The 17827-nt window shown below is 45.9% G+C and overlaps 1 protein-coding gene across 6 annotated transcripts in view; it reads left to right on the top strand.

Annotated features, from left to right (window-relative positions):
• COL6A3 (collagen type VI alpha 3 chain) overlaps positions 1-13029 on the top strand; it is a 90143-nt gene extending 77114 nt beyond the window's left edge. For all 6 annotated transcript variants that reach the window (XM_065917027.1, XM_065917030.1, XM_065917029.1 and 3 more), the window contains 4 exons: positions 186-449; positions 1452-1550; positions 10941-11105; positions 12215-13029. In XM_065917027.1, the coding sequence (XP_065773099.1) occupies positions 186-449; positions 1452-1550; positions 10941-11105; positions 12215-12258 (572 nt within the window). In that variant the 3' untranslated portion in view covers positions 12259-13029. The remainder of the gene's footprint in view (positions 1-185; positions 450-1451; positions 1551-10940; positions 11106-12214) is intronic.
• The last annotated feature ends 4798 nt before the right edge of the window (positions 13030-17827 follow it).

The raw sequence follows: 17827 nt of genomic DNA, 5'->3' as shown, positions 1-17827 counted from the left end.
GTGCACAGCCTTCAGTAGTTGTGACGCACGGTTTAGTAACCCCTCGGCATGTGGGATCTTCCTGGACCAGGGATCGAACCTGTGTCTCTTGCACCGACAGGCGGATTCTTAGCCACTGCGCTCCCAGGGAAGGCCCTAGGGTTGTATTGTATCTCATGCTCTCTACACCTTGCTCTGTTCCGCAGTGAAGGCACCCCGCGAGGTCCACGTGTCCGAGGTCACAGAGAACAGCGCCAGGCTGCACTGGGAGAGGCCCGAGCCCCCCAGCCCTTACTCATACAACCTCACCGTCACCTCGGCCCACGATCAGGCCGTGGTTCTGAGGCAGAACCTCACTGTCACGGACCGCGTCATCGGGGGCCTGCTCCCCGGGCAGACTTACCACGTCACGGTGATCTGCTCCCTGAGGTCTCAGGTCAGAGCCATCTACCAAGGCAGCTTCAGCACGAGTAAGTGCACGGTCGCCTTTAAGGAGAGTCGGTACCCCTCTGCACAGGATATCAAAACGGGCGGTCAAGGGAGCCATTCTCACTCATGGACCTTGTCCTGAAAAACAGCAACAAGGTTACAGTGAGATCCTGCTTGCGCCCAACTTGATAAATTAACACAGCAGAATCCCGCGGTTCCTTGTGAACTATTGCCCTGCTTTTGGAGTCCTGGGCTACTTGGTGGAGGAAACCTGGTCCACGTGGCCGAAGGGCACCCTTTCCCAGGGAGGAAGAAAATGCCCGCAGAACCTGGCTGGGTCTTGGTCACCACCGGGCCTGAGCGTCAGAAACACATTCCCATGTTCAGTGAATAGAAGACACCCCGAGGGGCACTCCACAGGGAGCGCCCAGGGAGCCCTCGGAGTCGCACCATCCCGGGGGCCCGCGGCGCCCTGCGCTGCCCTCTGCTGTGCCCGTCACCCCTGTGCTGCCCGGGGTTTGCCCGTGCATGCTTTCCCAGTCTCCGTTCAGTACCCCTGCCCCACCCCCCAAGTTGTCCTGGACCCCACCCTCACCCCGACTCTCCTCCACCCCTGCTGCTCCTGGGACGTGGCCGGGGAGGCTCCCACACCCTTCTCCTGGGCCAGTGTCATTCACATCAAGGAGCTATGAGTGGGGGTGGGAAATTCTCATCCGTTACCGTGCACGCAGAAAGATGTGGGTCCAAAGACCATTCAGCCCCAGGGCTCTATTTCCTAGGATGGAAACAGCAGAGGTTATGTGGAAACTGTGAGGATCTGTTCCAAGATCAGAGGTTTTCTCTGTTTACTTGTTGAGATGAATCGGGCGTGCAGATAACAGACAGAAGTCGTGTGTATAGAGACTTTTTGGGGCTCTGTGTTTCAGTGGCCCACCCTTGCCTAAGACGCAATCCAGAAAAGCAAGCCTGCCTCAGTCTCTAAGGGTTCCTCACCCTTTCATTTTCCGAGTTACTTACTAGGGGTGAATCTTTTTGTTTTTCAGAGAAAATTCAGCCTCCACCTCCGCAAACAGAGAGATTAGCTTCTAGTGCAACCATCAATCTAGTGGTGAGCGCAGACCGGTTGGCTGGGAGTAAAGCAGGTAAGCCTTTGAAAATACTGGGTGCATCGCAGAACTGAGAAAGCATTCTCGGGACTATACTGGCAGGTGCAGTGGTTAAGACTCCATCCTTCCACTGCAGGGGGCATGAGTTTGATCCCTGGTTGGGAAACTGAGATCCCACGTGCTGTGTGGCGAGGCCAAATATTAAAAACAAAAGCAGAGCTAAAACCAGAACTCCACGGCCCATTCATACTTAAAAGGAGAAAGTCCAATAAATTATACTATTAAGAAAAAAGAGAAAAAAAAAAAAGAAAAAAGAGAATTCTTCCAGTTTAATCTGCGGGGGTTCTAATTCTCAGACCAGGAGTGACTTGTATGGAGAAGGTTCCAAAGTGGCTCTGTGTGGTCCATCCTGGTCTTAACTTCCATATTCCAAGTTCCAAACGCTGACTTACCTTGCCTGTCCCGAGGTTCTTAGAAAAAGCTGACTGAGGGCGGCTTTGGGGGACTGTAGCCAGGAGCTCATGAGTCCCTTAGTCATTTCCCCAGTGCCTCATCTTGGGACTTGAGTTTATTTGTGGTCTGTGATGCAGCAAGGCATAGGGTTTCATCCACTCAGTGATTTAATTTAATAAGAAACTACTCAGAAGAACACGAGACAGCTCAGTTTGGAATCCATGAAATTTGGGGGTTTGGAAGTGACCCACGGGATCGAGGCTGTGGTCCCAGTTCCCTCAGCACATACCCTGGCTTAATCTAGCCTGCCCTTCTCTTGGGCCTGAGCCGAGCGTGTGCAACGTTTTATGTGAAATCCGTGACAAGTTAGACGTGTTTCTGGAAGTGACAGCTGTTTCTTGTTTTTGTTCCCGGGCAGTGGAACTCTGGGTGACCCATAACCTCTCATCCAGGGGAACGTGAGCTGTGATTGTTCATCTGTGGGAAACGGTTATTGAAATGGCCAGTACGCTTTGCTTAAGAGTATTCTGCCAAAGATATTGGTATTAATTCCACAGTCAGAATTCCATGGGATTTAGATATCTTACTGGTTTATAGACCCCAAAGCAAAGGGTTTCCACTAATTATGGGGACAGTTTGTTAGTTTTGAAATTAATATGTTGGCTCCAGAGGTTGAGATAGTTAGATAGCATCACTGATTCAGTGCACATGAATCTGAGCAAATTCTGGGAGATGGTGAAAGACAGAGAAGCCTGGCATGCTGCAGTCCATGGGGTCGCAAAGAGTTGGACAGGATTTAGCCACTGAACAAGAACAGCCTATTGGCCCCAGTCAGGAGGAGGAAGGTTTGTTTCTGTTATGGGTTAGGGTGAAAGAAATCTTGGGTGCTGAGCTGCTTTCGTAGATCCTAGATGTAAAAGCAGCTGTGCTTCCTCAGCCTGTCCTGTATCATCAGAAGCAGCGGCATGCTCTTTTTTTGAGCTGTCAGTGAGGATTCCCCATTTTACTCTTTCCATTGCAAGTTTTAAAATGATTCTTGTTTCTCCACCTCACCCTTTTTATAGAGTCTGCATCCTAGCTCATCTGCGTTTAAATGAAACTGGGTGGTTTCCTCCTCCACGCCTCCATCTCTTTGGGCCTGCTTGGAAATATAGGACTTGGTTCTTTTAGTTGTTTCTAGAGGAGTCTTGTCTGTTACTAGAATAGTGTTTTATTCCACTGATGGACTTTCCCCCTGTCCATGTATACATGTGTATATCTACATCTGTATTTTCACATTTATCTATCATCTCTTAATTCAGCCATAACCCATGATGAGCTTTGACATAAAGAGTTATTAGAGAGAAGATAGTGAAGTCAATACAGGAATTATGAAACTATTACATACATAGATGTTTAATAAGGGTCAACAGACCAACTACTTATAAAGCTGCAAAATGTTTCAAAATAGTTTATATTTGGAAACAAGTTTAGGAATTGGTCTGTGATAGAGGTTGTTGTTCAGCTGCTAAGTCATGTCTGACTCTTTGCAAAACCCCATGAACAGAAGCACGCCAGGTTCCTCTGTCTCCACCATCTCCCAGAGTTTGCTCAAACATGTCCACTGAGTCAGTGATGCCATCCAACCATCTCATCCTCTGTTGCCCCCTTCTCCTCTTGCCCTCAGTCTTTCCCCGCATCAGATAGCTGGTGTTTTTCAGGCTCCTCTGGCCTTTCCAGGTTCTTTCCTGATGTAAATTTATGGGAATAATTCAGAAATTCATGTTATATTGGGTAATTAAGTTTTAACTTCTTAAGAGTTGTGTTAAAAAACTTTATAAAAACTTTCAACATTATGACTTTTAACTTAGACTAAAAAAATGACAGTAAGGATGTGGCACGATGGTTTGAGATGTAGAAGAAAACTTAAGTCTCAATGCCTCTGATTTTTTTTCTTTTTTTTTTGAAGTATATTATTGAAGTATATATATTTGAAGTTATTGAAGTATAGTTGAATTACAATTTACAGTGTGTTAGTTTCTGATATACAGCTAAGTGACTCTGATATACATATATATTCTTTTTCATATGGGCTATTATATGATATTGAATATAGTTCCCTGTGCTAAACAGAAGGATCTTACTTATCTATTTTATGTATAGCAGTTTGTGTCTGCTAATCTCGAGCTCCTAATCCCTCTCTCCCCGCCTGCCTCCTTTCCCCTTTGATACCCATGGGGTTTGTAGGCTTCTTTTCTGCCTGTCTGTAAGTCTGTTTCTGTTTCATAAGTTCATTTCTGTCATACTTTAGGTTCCACATATAAATGATATCATACGGTGTTTCTATCTCTCTGACTTAATTCACTCAGTAAGGTCATCTCTAGGTCCATCCATGCGGCTGCAAATGGCATTCCTTCATTCTTTTGTTTTCCTGTGGCTGAGTTGTATTACATTGTACGCACACACCACATCTTCTTTATCCGTTTCTCTGCTGATGGACACTCAGGTTGCTTCCATGTCCTGGCTATTGTAAATAGTGCTGCAGTGAACATTGAGGTGCATGTATCTTTTCAAATTAAAGTTTTTTCAACCCCTTTGGTTTCTGCTCATAATCAAGGGACCATGGATCAGCTTTTGTTTTGCTCCGGGGGTTCTCTGCAGCCCGTAGCCCACCCAACATGGTGCTTGAGTTCAGAGAAGCCATAACGGACCCACTAGGATCTCACCAAAGATAGGGGTCAGGACTGGTGACATTCTGACTTCAGAGTCCCTGAGATCTGTGCATATTGTTGCCACTTGTTGGTAACTTCACCCCTCATAGAGTGTGGGGAATGAGAAACTTCTAGCAAATTCGATGCTTCATTGAGAGAAAACAATTAGGAATAAATTGCGCAGTGAGATTTGGGGATGTGTTTGGTCTTCTTATGTGTGGTCCAGAAGGGATAAGCATATATAAACAGTGTTGAGTTAATATAAACAACACAGTCTTTAAAAAGGCGTCTTGCTGGGCTGTCTTGTTTTTTAAGACTGAGTCACAGATTCAGAAGTAGAAAAGTGTTCTCAATCCACACCTCCAACACTTAGGTCTCCTCTCTTCATGTGGCAGAGAGAAAAGAGATGTTTAAACCAGGGCTTGTGTGTCTTTCAAGGTGACGATTGGTAGTTAGATTTGTATGAATCCAAAACCTTTCTCCTTCCTTCTGACCTGTACAGAACCCTCAGCCCCAGGACCTGAATGCTGTTTCACGTGTGTGTGTGTGTGTGTGTGTGTGTGTGTGTGTGTGTGTGTGTACATGTATGTGTATTTTCCCCCCAGTGATTCAAGTCAGTCTGACAGTATAAATTAGTTGCTGTTCTTAACAAGCTTCTGTATAACTGATCTCTAGCCCACAAGTAACAAAACAGTGCTGTGCCTGGAGAAGTCACTTAGTAAACATTTGCTCATGAACATATGGAGTTACATGCACACACACACACATGCAGCCCATCTTGAAAGCTCTTCTTGACTTGAATTAATTGGATATTTACTTTAGAATGTATAAACTCAAAATGGGTAAACAGATCAGGAGATGGAAGCTTGCTTTCCTTCCTCCCAATGCCTCCCTCCCCCCTCTCCCATATATAAAGACACTTTAGAAATTTCCCCAGGGAATATTTCTAAATAGTGAATTTTAATAATATTTTAACAATATTGAATGAATTTTGACATGAATTTTAACAATATTCATGTTTTGGGAGAAACGAAAAAGGAGTAACAACAAATCATTGTTTACAAGTAACTTTACAAGTACAGTAAGTGTATTCTTCCTCTGTAGTTGTATGTATATCTCACATCTAAATATCAATTGCCACAATATGCATTCTTTCTGCAAACCTGTATTTTCTAGACAATTCAGGCAAATATCAGTTTTAAAGCTAGCCTTTATATGTGAGCATGAACAGTTTGATTCTTTTTGTCCTTTTGCAGCACCAGTTCACTAGAAACATGACTTGTGCTTGCAGAGATGTGGCCCTTTCTTGTACAGTAAATGCTAGACACTTGTGTGTGTGTGTGTGCCTTTTCTACCTCATGAATAAAAAATTTACTAGGTTTTGAGTCTGTCTTTGGGAACTGAATCTTGTCAGAGGTGACCCCTCTGGGTTCGGGGAACATGGTGACCAGTGTTAGAATCTGTGCAGGAGTCTGTGGGCCAAAATCCTATGAAATGAACAAGTCTCTGATCCATGACATCCAGTGAGGGGAAGAAAGGCTGGGCAGTACTAATACCTGAGTTTTCATTGGCGTTTGGGAATTCACAGTTAATAGATCCTTCTTTACCAGAAGTATGACACAGGCCCAGAATGTGAGGACACCCTAGCGAAGGGATTCTTTGTCCCTCCTGATGAGGCCTGGCCCTGTTTTGCATGGAATGTGAGGTGTGGCATCAGTGTGAGATGGAGTGTGAGTAAGGCATCAGTTTGAGATGGAGGCTGCCTACCGCAGCAGACCAATAGCATCATTACTAACATTGAGGATTCCAGGCTTTGCAGTACTACGCGATTCCATTCTATTGCATTTTATTTAAGACACATTTATTTATTTTTGGCTGCGCTGGGTCTTCATTGCTATGCGTGGGCTTTCTGTAGTTGGGGCACTGGGGGTCTATCCATCCTTGCGATGTGTGGGCTGCTCATTGTGGTGGCTTCTCTTGTTGCGGAGCCCAGACTCTAGGTGTGTGGCCTTTAGGAGTTATTGTGCACGGGTTTAGTTGCTCCGTGCTATGTGCAACTTTCACCCACTGGGGGTTGAACCCTGGTCCTCTTGATTGGCAGGCAGATTCTTAACCCCTGGACCACCGGGGAAGCCCCATGATTCCATTTTAAATGGTTAATACTTTTTTTTTTCCTCAACAAAGTAGGACAAGCCCTGTGAAAAGAAAAAATTCCTGCCCGATTTTTGCTTTTCTCAGAATCTAAAAGAAACACACCCACTTTTCTGGGATGCATTTGCTGCCTGAAAATGGCATTTAGTAGCAATTAAATGAATCTTTCAGTGATTGTCACAGTCTTAGAAAAAGCATGAACCATGCGAGGCATTTTTGGTAGCATGTTTTGTTCCTGTGGTTTTGAGGACGCTGTCATTTGTTTTAGGTTTCTGTCACCATCTTTCTCCTCCTCCTCTTATTTTTGGCTGAAGAGGTCTTGGAGAGATATTTTATATGTATATGATTAGTAAAGCAAAGACTCTGAAGGTTTTAAACAGCAAAAGAAAAAGACCTCAGAAAATTTGCTTTTTTATATCATTATAGAATGAATCCTAAATTATTGACCTACCTGTGTATGAAGAGATGTTTCAGTGCAGAAGGGAGTCAAATAGCTACCAAAATGCGTAGCATTCATTTTAGTTACTCTAGGAATTAGCAGTCTGTAGAAGTGACCAAATTTTGTCTGAGCAGGCATTTCTGGGTCAGTTACACAGCTCGGAAGGAAATAAATTCACCAATGTTTTGCTTACTTACTGATTCTAAGATGCACAAATTTTCCCACTGTAGTACTTCCAAAATTGAAATGTGACTTGAAGTTGATGACATGTTGTGTCTTACTGGCATCATTTTCTCTTACTTCGTGGAATATAAAACAATAATACATCATAAAATTAAGGTATCTTAGATTTGATGAAATCCAGTATTTGTGTGTTCCACTGTGAATATATAGCATTGGCTGCCATAAAATGATGTGATGTGGAAAATATATGACTTTATGTTGATAATAATTTAAAGAACTAATTTAATCCCACAAGTTGAGGTACATTAAATAGCTACAAACCCTTTCTCTCCTTGGTTGAAGAGACATAGCCATCTTCAAGGCAGTGTGTTTATTGCTGCATGAGAAGGTAGCTAAGTCAGCTACCATGTTTGAATCATGAGGGGTCCCCAAGGGCATTTGGCATTTTTTTATGTGAAGCAGGTTAGTCTTATGAAATGAAACGCTATTGGTCAAGACCTGAAACTCCATTTAACATACAGCTACAACTACATTTAAAATAAAGTCAACAATGCAGAAAATATTTCTTCGGTAATTCTGAGTCAATACTCGAAATATAGAAGTGGGAAAGTTTTATTCATTCCAGCCGGTTGTATCTGCTTCAGAGGTTTGGAAGCAGTTTACATCATGTCGACAATGTCTGGTCCAAAGGCAGTTAAACCTTCTTGTTTTGAAGCCATTAAACTAATAAGGAACATAATTGCACATATTTATATCTGCGCCATAAACACTTTCTACTCCTCTTAGCCCCCACAATTTGGCTTAAGAAAGTACTTAAATACTGATAACTTGCTGGCTTGGAAAATGTCAAAGATGGTGCCTTTAAAAATGCTACCTTTAGACACTGTAGAAATCTCAACTGATTAAAAGACAAGATTTTCCAACTTAACATGTTTTCAGTTTCAGATACCTTTTTCTAGTCATAAAACAATAGATACTCATTGTGAAGAATTCGGAACATACAGAAAAATGTTAGGACATAAAACCTCCCATTTTGATGCTTGAGAACTTACTGTATAGCTCAGAACCTACTATGGGATTCCACTCAATGCTCTGTGGTGGCCTAAATGGGAAGGAAATTCAAAAGAGAGGAGATATATGTAAACCTATGGCTTTCCTGCTGGCTCAGATGGTAAAGAATCCACCTGCAATGCGGGAGACCCAGGTTCGATCCCTGGGTTGGAAAGATTCCCTGGAGAAGGGAAAGGCTACCCACTCCAGTATTCTGGCTGGAGAACTCCATGGACTGTATAGTCTATGGGGTCACAAAGAGTTGGACACAACTGAGTGACTTTCACTCTCATACTTTTCAGGGTTTGATCTCTGGGTGGGGGAGATTCCCTAGAGAAGGAAAGGGCTACCCACTCCGGTATACTTGCCCAGAAATCCCATGGACAGAGGACTGTGGCAGGCTACAGTCCATGGGGTTGCGAAAGAGTCAGACACAGCAAATATGTAGACTACAGCTGATCAACTTTGCTCCACGGTAGAAACTACCACAGCATTGCAAAGCAACTATACTCCAATAAAATTTAATTTAAAAAATAGAGAACCCCAGGATTTTGTCTTTGAATACCATGAGGCCCGTGTTAATTTATTTCTCTTGGTTCTTCAAGTATCTGTCCTGATATCCCATTAGTAAACCTTACAGGTCTTGGCAGCGACTTCTGCTGGAATAAAGGATGTAGAATGCAAGAGCTGTGGTTTAGTGCTGGAGAGTGAATGTGAAGATCAAAGGAAGCTGGGAAAGCCAGTGGGTCAGGGAACAGGGCGCTACTTCAGGGCTGCCTGCAGGCTGGGCTCCTCGGGTCTGGGAGGACTTGTCTGCTTTAGAAGAGCACAGTGAAGTAGGACCTAAAGAGCCAAACACAGTTAGCCAGGACGGGATGCACCTGGAATAAACAACAAGGAACCGACCTGGGCCCCTGGGGGGTGCTGTAGGGAAGAGAGAGGAGGGGATGAGGGGACCGTTTGGCCAGCTTCCCACACTGACGGGGACCCACTGCTAATCAAGGGATGTGTGTTGGTGGCTGAATGGTCTTGCTTTGCTGAATCCCCTCTTTCCTTAAAACCAGGCCTTCTCCCCCAGTGCTGGCGTTATGAAAGGAGGAACATTGGTCTTGTGAGTTATCATCACTTTATCTTGGCCTCCTCAGGTCTTCAAGAAGCTCTGGGTAGCACTGCTGGCCTTCTGGGCCTCTGAAAGGTCTGCAACTGAGAGATGCTGTAATTGTGGGGCCACCTTCCTCCTGCAGGGGTGACAATCCACCCCCCTCCCCCCCGCCCCAAGTCACCAGGCAGTACCTTAGACCAATTCTGAGCTTCAGTCCTGTGCCTGGAAGTCTGGTTCATTATAGCCGACCCAAGCTTTGGTTTTCTAGCTGAAGACCCAGGTTTCAAACTTCTTGGTATCAACAAGCATTTGCAGAAGCTTACCACCCCTGCCACCCCTGCAGCTGGGGAGAAGGCCCCCGGAGATGTCAGCCTGGTGTGTGCGTGGAGCGGGGAGCAGTGATTCACCCATGCTAGTTACATAAACAAGTAGTGTTGTCCACTCCAGGGGCTTTGTTTTACGCTTTTCAGATAGCAGTTGATATTAATATTAATGCGTCTCTCTCCCAGCCCGACCTAGAGTTTGCCAAAAAACTCTGTAAACAGAAGTTTTACTGTGTGTGAACAGTAGACTTGTCTCTCCAGGCATGGTGGAAACTGTAGCTTTCGCTCTGCAGCTGGGCTGTATCAGAAGCATGCATTTAAAATGCATTCGCAACATAAAAGACTCCCTTAACTGGCAAAAGAACGCTTCTCTGTCTTCAGAATCGCTTTACTAGGTGACATTTTCGCTGTGGTGAGTTTTACATCAGTGTTAGCACTTCTTTTGGCTTGCTAACTTTGGCTGGTCACAAAGTTAGTAGCTATACACACACTTGTATGCATATACGCACATACTCATAAAGGATTTTCTTTTCCCACTTTAACTTTTGTTTTTCATCAACTTGGCTTGTACTGAAATGGAGAGTCTTGTTTTTGAACAACGTTCTGACAGAATTTAATTGCTATTTTGCCAAGGAGTAGAAAACTCCAAGGTTTTACAATTTTGGTTGCTTCTCTGGGGGTTGAGCATCGAAAGAACTGTAGACTAACTGACTCAGTGATTGGAAAGGGGAAAACAAGTTCATTTCATCTGAAATCATCCAATAATAGTTGCCAACATTTGAGATTCCAAGTGCAGTCTATGAAGCCCTATTATTGATGGGATTGTATTTATTGCTCTCAAAGCTGTAGGTAATTATTATGTCCCCCTGGCAGGAAGGAGATGGAGGCTCTGGGAAGTAAAGGAATTTTTCCTGCTGGAAACGCTTCTGCTTTCTTTCTCCGACAGTACTGGGATTAGACCTCTAGCTCCTTGTGCGAGGAGCAGAGTCACTTACACATCCGCATTAATCTTCTTTCCTCATCTTGTTCCTCAAGATATATGTAAGTTGCCAAAGGACGGCGGAACTTGCAGAGAGTTTGTATTAAAGTGGTACTATGATTCTGTAACTGAAAACTGCGCCAGATTCTGGTATGGAGGCTGCGGTGGAAATGAAAACAGATTTAATTCGCAGGATGAATGTGAAAAGGTTTGCCCTCCTGGTAAGTGATTCTGATCTTGTGTTCGTGGTTTTTGTAGATAAAGGATCCAGGCCAAGCATTCATCTTTTAAAGATATTTAATGATAATGATGCTGACAGATTTGAAAAAGAAGGTAAATTGGATTTTCAGATGAGGAAGTTGTACAAATAAAATACATGGTATTCATTTTCTGAGTTATTATTATTTCCTAAAAACATACTTGTAATTTTGCCAATGAGGAAACATATGGCTAACCACTCCTCACCCTTTATAAATATTCCTAAGCTGCTGGAACTTCCCTGGCAGTCCCGTGGTTAAGACTCCATGCTTCCACTGCAGAGGCTGTGGGTTCAACCCCAGGTTGGGGAACTAAGATTTCACATGCCACCCTGGTGGCTAAAAAAAAAGAAACAGTACTAGGTTTCTGTTATTCATAAATATTGTAACAGAAATGTTTATTGGGAAAATAATGTAATGAAAAATTAATTATAACCTCTGTATAGTCTGTGTGCTAAGTCGCTTCAGTCGTGTCTGACTCTGTATGACACTATGGAATGCAGCCTGCCAGGCTCCTCTGTCCATGGGATTCTCCAGGCAAGAGTACTGGAGTGGGTTGCCATGCCCTCTGCCAGGGGATCTTCCCGATCCAGGGATTGAACCCACGTCTCATGTCTCCTGCACTGGCAGGCGGGTTCTTTACCACTAGCGCCACCTGGGAAGCCTCTGTAGAGTCTATTCATCTTTAAATAGTCTTGCTTCCTCTAAATAATAAAGTTGACAGCAAGGCCATCTGATAGCTCTATTGTGTTAGGCAACATGATTGATAATAAAGTCACAACAGCTACGCAGAGAGTCTCGGGCCAGTGCCGGATGGGAGTGTTGGATTTGGTTAACGGCCAGGCAGGTGATGTCAGGAGATAGAGAGAAAGGGCTCAGGGGACACAGAGAACCCCAAAGTCCAGGCCAGGACGCTCCAGGGGAGCCGCTGAGGAGTGAGACTGATGGGGAAAGCCAGAGGCCATGGGCCGTTTTCATGAGAAACGTGGTGTTTTTTCGGGTCAATGATGTGACGTCCCCCCTCTTCTGCCCTTCCATCCTCACCCCCTCCCCGCCCCTCCATCCCTGCCCAGTGCCCGTCAAGCAGCCCGGAGTTATCGCCGCGATGGGGACCTAGGCGTGGCCGGCCAGCGACACATACCTCTTGAAGAAGAAGGAGTCAGCCATCGCCGGCCGTCTTTGTAGGAGCTCCGGGTGTAGATTCCCTCGCACTGTACCGTTTCATGCTTTGATTTACACCCGGACCTGGGAGGAAGCCTCTGCCGCGTAACCTGTCAATATGGTGCTACATGTGTCTGTGGACCTGACCCTCTTGTCTCCGGGCAATTCCATTGCACACGCTGAACGCGTGTAACCGACACCCACTGCTGGCGTTTATGTGAACCTTCCTATAGACTCAGCTTCCCCCTGGAGTTTCACGTCATGCCTCTTTCAGGCAAGTGTAAGATCCAGAAAATAACTCCCCGACTTCACAGCTACCCTGTATGCTTCGCTTGGTTCGTTTCCTCGCCTCTTTACTAAGCATGACTTTAGACGGAAAGCCTGTGTATGGAGAAGAAGCAAGAATCCATCTTTCTCATCACCCCCCCTCACCCCGCCAATCTCCTGAAATAGATTTTGAACTGATTTTCTTTTTCTGAAGCTTCTAACAAACTAGTTAGAAGGAAGCAAAATCCCTTAATCTTGGTGCACTGTTGTGGGACCAATGCCTTAATTAAAGAATGAAAAGAAAGTCATGATAGAGAAGATTTGTTGGCATTCCTCTAATGTTGTGTGTGTGTTAATTTTTTTTTTTTTTTTTTTGTGCAGGGGGGGTTTTAATTTTAATTTTAAAATTTTTAGGAAATTTATACAAAGAAACTTTTTAATAAAGTATATTGAAAGTGTGGGTTTGGCGTTCGTGGTTGTGTTGATTCTATAGCATCTGTCGTCAGAATCACCCGTAGGCCGGGGGAGTTGGGCCGTATCCAGGTGTGTAGTCTTGCATACCACCCTGCGATGTCCAGTGAAGGGGCAAAGATGCTCTATAAGACAGTGTGTGGGGGACCCCGGTGGGTCCAGCCCACTGGCCCTCCAGCGAGCGCTCCATGACCGGGTGGATCACGGTCTTTGCTTGGGGTGCCTGGAGTGTCCCTGGTCTTAGGAACCAGACTGGCCTTCATGCTCCCCTCTGACTTGTAGTTGCATCCCAGAGGCGTGGTCTCCTCCACTGCCTCTTTAAGATAGCTGTTTCCTGGGGCCTCTGCTTCCATCCACAGTGGCTGAGAAGTGGAGGTCGCTGGCCCAGGACTCCCCGTCCCCTTTCTGGAGTCTCAGACAAACCATAAAATATCTTTTTTCTTTAAAGAGCCCCTTTCTCTTTTCTTCAGAAAAACAGAAGAAACCAAGAAATACATATTTAGGTGTTGCCTCAATTCCACTTAGGAAGGAAAGTGAATTTCTGTGATAAAGCACAAGGACACCGACAAGGGCTTTTGGAGGAGCTCCTTGGGTGGGGACAGAACTGCTTTATGTAAGATGGGGGACGGTTTATCAGTTAGTCTGTTGATGGAGGGGAGAGGGGAGGAGTCATAGCTTGTGAAGAGCCATGGGGATGGATGGAGAGAGACTGGGTGGTCACAAAGACCACTCACTCCTTGTGATTTCCACACAGGTCTTGTAGGTGCAATTTCTAAATTCACCAATACACTCAAAGAAGTGAGCGTATTTGTATAGCACCTGGAGGAAGAACTGAGCTTTGTCCCTGAGTACATTTGACAGAGCAGGTAGACAGAGTGAGGGATGGAGGGCAAGGACCGTGTGGACAGAGGATAGCCCTGCTGGAATCTGCAGGAGTTGGGGGGAGGACTTGGCACTTGACAATCCATGATGCTGGGGATTTGAGCTTAACTGGAACTTACTGGGATGGAGAGAGCCCAGCTGATCCTCAAGGCAGCTTTGGGGAGTGACTGCAAAGCTTTGAAGACTCTCAAGAAGCTCTCATGGTTGCGGGGGCCCTGTACCACCCCTGCCCTCTAGGACACACTGCCTGCCTCCCCATCTTTGAAGGGCCCTCCTTTTAGCCCAAGGCCAAACCAATGGAAGGACCGAGAGCCCTGTGATGGCCATGATATCCAGAGGGATGTTCACCCAGGATGGAAAGTGTGGGTTCTGTGCCTTTCTCAGCCAGCCAGCCCAGAGCCCTCCAGCCCCAGAAGATCACCCCGCTCCATAGAAACTGGCCTGCCTGCCTCCCCTCAGGTGCGTGGTCAAGCCAAGTTCATTACATCCCAATGGAGCCAAGAAACATTTGTAGAGGGGGGTCAGGAAAGGGGGCCTCACTGGTGTAGTGGACTGCACAGTCTGTGTGCGTTTCCTGGGGCTGCCATAACCGAGTACCACAAACCAGGGGCTTCAAACAGCAGAAATTCATCCTCTCACAGTTGTGGAGGCTGGAAGTCCAAAATCAAGGTGTCAACCCACAGTGCAACCCTTCCTTGTTTTTTCCCACTTTCTGGTGACTCCTTGGCTTGTAGGCGTGTGAGTCCCATCTCTGCCTCTGTCCTCATGTGGCCATCTTCTTATAAAGACGCCAGTTACATGGGACTGGCACATGTGTGTGCTAAGTTGCTTCAGTTGTGTCTGACTCTTTGCCACCCTATGGACTGTAGCCTGCCAGGATCCTCTGTCCGTGGGATTTTCCAGGCAAGAATACTAGAGTTGGTTGCCTTTTCCTTCTGATATCTTCCTGACCCAGGTACTGAACCTGGGTCTCTTATGTCTCCTTCATTGACAGGTGGGTTTTTACCACTAGCGCCACCTGGGAAGTCCACATGAGACCAGGGTGAATAGTCTTATCTCACCTAACTATATCTGCAATGACCCTATTTCCAGATAAGTTCCTGGGGGTTAGGACCTCAGCATATCTTTTTTTTGGTGAGTGGAAAGAAAGAAAGTGAAGTTGCTCAGTCGTGTCCGACTCTTTTCGACCTCATGGAATGCAACCCACCAGGCTCCTCCATCCGTGGACTGGAATGGGTTGCCATTTCCTTCTCCAGGGGAATCTTCCCGACCCAGGGATCGAACCTGGGTCTCTGGCATTGCGGGCAGACGCTTTACTGTCTGGTGGGTGGGCAGGGTGGGAGTAGACACAATTTAAACCATTCACAGTTTTAGGGGCTCCAATTTCAGCAGCTACCTCTGCTATGTAGAGGGCAGCAGCAGCTGTGAAGAGTGAGTTCTGTCTGTTTCTTATCAGCCCTGGCTACTGAAACAGCAGCTGTGGGATTCTCAGGCTGGTCCTTGTTCATTTCACACTCGCATCCCGGATGCAGCTCAGAGCCTTTCCCCTGTGGTCCAGCGCCAGCTGGACGTCTGGCCCCCAGTGACCGGAGGGGAGAAGCCCTTGGTTCATCCCCACCCCACTCCCTCTTTACTCTCCACACCGGAGGGGTTTTCTTGGCTAGAGCTCCATCCTGGGCTCCGGAGGTGAACTTGGAGCTGACTCCCTGTTGGTCTCCATTGTTCTCTCACCACTACAAACTGGACAGGATCCCTGACCACGCGGGGCTTATGTGCTCCTGGTGGGAGATACACAGAATGCAAGGACCAAGATGAAGAAGTTTCAGTTCAGTCGCTCAGTCGTGTCCCAGTCTTTGTGACCCCATGGACTGCAGCACACCAGGCCTCCCTGTCCATCACCAACTCCTGGAGTTTACTCAAACTCATGTCCATTGAGTTGGTGATGCCATCCAGCCATCTCATCCTCTGTTGTCCCCTTCTCCTCCTGCCTGCAGTCTTTCCCAGCATCAGGGTCTTTTCAAATGAGTCAGTTCTTCACATCAGGTGGCCAAAGTATTGGAGTTTCAGCTTCAGCATCAGTCCTTCCAATGAATATTCAGGACTGATCTCCTTTAGGATGTGAAAGGTTGTTGCCGAACCAGGAAAGACGCTGGGATTCTTGGCCTTTAGAAGAGAAGTATTCAATCTGGGGCCTGAGGTGAGGCTTGATCGCTCAGAGCTTTTGTGTAGTGAAGTTTTATTAAAGTATAAAGGGGATAGAGAAAGCTTCTGACAGAGACGTCAGAAGGGGGCAGAAAGACTACCCCCTCGCTAGTGTTAGCAATGGAGTTATGCACCTTTTAATTAGTTATTACAGTGAATCAAAAGACTGTCTGGAGGTTGTAAAGACCTTACTAGACCCACTCCCATAATTTGCATTTTAAGATAACAGGATGAGCCAGAAGGTTTTCAGGAAGAAGAAACTGTCGTCAGGCAGCACACATTGCTGTTACATAATCCTTAGTACAGAGTTTAAACTGAGCTGTTTGTTGTGTAATCGTCAGTTCCAGGCTTAAAGATAAAAACCTTTTATGTGACTAAGACTAAGGAATGTAGAGGGAAAAAAAAGTGTGTCTTTTCCTCCTCCTTGAGAATTACAGACCCCTCTCTCCTTGGGGACCCCTGTACTTCTTATCAACCTGCCTAGGAACTGACTGTCTCAGATGGACTGGTTAGATCTCCTTGCAGTCCAAAAGACTCGCAAGAGTTTTCTCCAATGCCACAGTTCACAGGTATCAGTTCTTCCGGTGCTCAGCTTTCCTCATCTAAAAAAATGATACAAGTGAACTTATCTACAAAACAGACATAGAGTCACATATGTAAAAACCATCTGGTTACCAGAGAGTGAATGGGGGATGGGCTGGGAGATTGGTATTGACATATACACATGAATGTATATAAAATAGGTAACTAATAAAGATGTACTCTATAGCACACCAGACTCTACTCAATGGGAAAAGAATCTAAAAAAGTGAATGTATGTGTAACTGATTCACTTTACTGTACAGCAGAAAACAACGCAAATGCGGGAGACCCGGGTTCAATCCCTGGGTCGGGAAGATCTCCTGGAGAAGGAAATGGCAACCCACTCCAATATCCTTGCCTGGAAAATCCCATAGACGGAGGAGCCTGGTAGGCTATAGTCCATGGACTCACAAAGAGTCGGACATGACTGAGCAACTTCACTTTTACTTTGTATTCCAATGAAGATTTTTTTTAAAAAGAAGCCAAAGATGCACTTGTTTTTGCAGGATGTGAGCAAGCTCGGGGGCAGCAGGCAGGCGGTGTTGTGCTGGGGTGGCTGCCATGCATGTTCCAGGAGTGGGAACACCATGGGTTTCATTGAGAAGGAGACAGAAAAACACCTGAAGATGGTGAGGGAGGCAGCCAAGGGGGTAACTGAGGAGAGAGTTTGGGGCAGGCAGGGCCCCGAGAGCAAAGGGTGTTCATCAGATGGAGGAGAAAAGCCGTGAGCTGGGCTGTGTTGCATGAGAGGAGGGGGCCTGGGGGACCCTGGGGAGCCCAGATCACCCAACTAGTGACATGGAGCCATTGTTCAGCAGCTCCATCCAGGGACTGACAGCACGGTTCTTGACCTCTGCAGGATCCACCAGTTGCCGTGTGTGGACGAGACACGAGAGCAATGAGGGGCTGACACCAGCGATGGGGTAGTAACATCGTGGTGAGGCTGCGGCAGAAATTCACATGAGAGGCGGTGGTGACAAGGACGAGAGCAACCGCAGAGACGATGAAGGTGAGACTCCAGGGACACTGTGATCTAAAATACGCAAGAATTGATAGTAACATGGAACTACAACCAGCCCCCCTGTTAGATCATCCGTCCTAACTTTGGTTCAGCAAAGTGT

The sequence above is a fragment of the Muntiacus reevesi genome, chromosome 1 (assembly GCF_963930625.1).
Source record: "Muntiacus reevesi chromosome 1, mMunRee1.1, whole genome shotgun sequence".
Classification (NCBI taxonomy): Eukaryota; Metazoa; Chordata; class Mammalia; order Artiodactyla; family Cervidae; genus Muntiacus; species Muntiacus reevesi.
The sequence above is the reverse complement of the archived record's forward strand: the minus strand, read 5'-3'. Positions and strand labels throughout refer to the sequence as shown.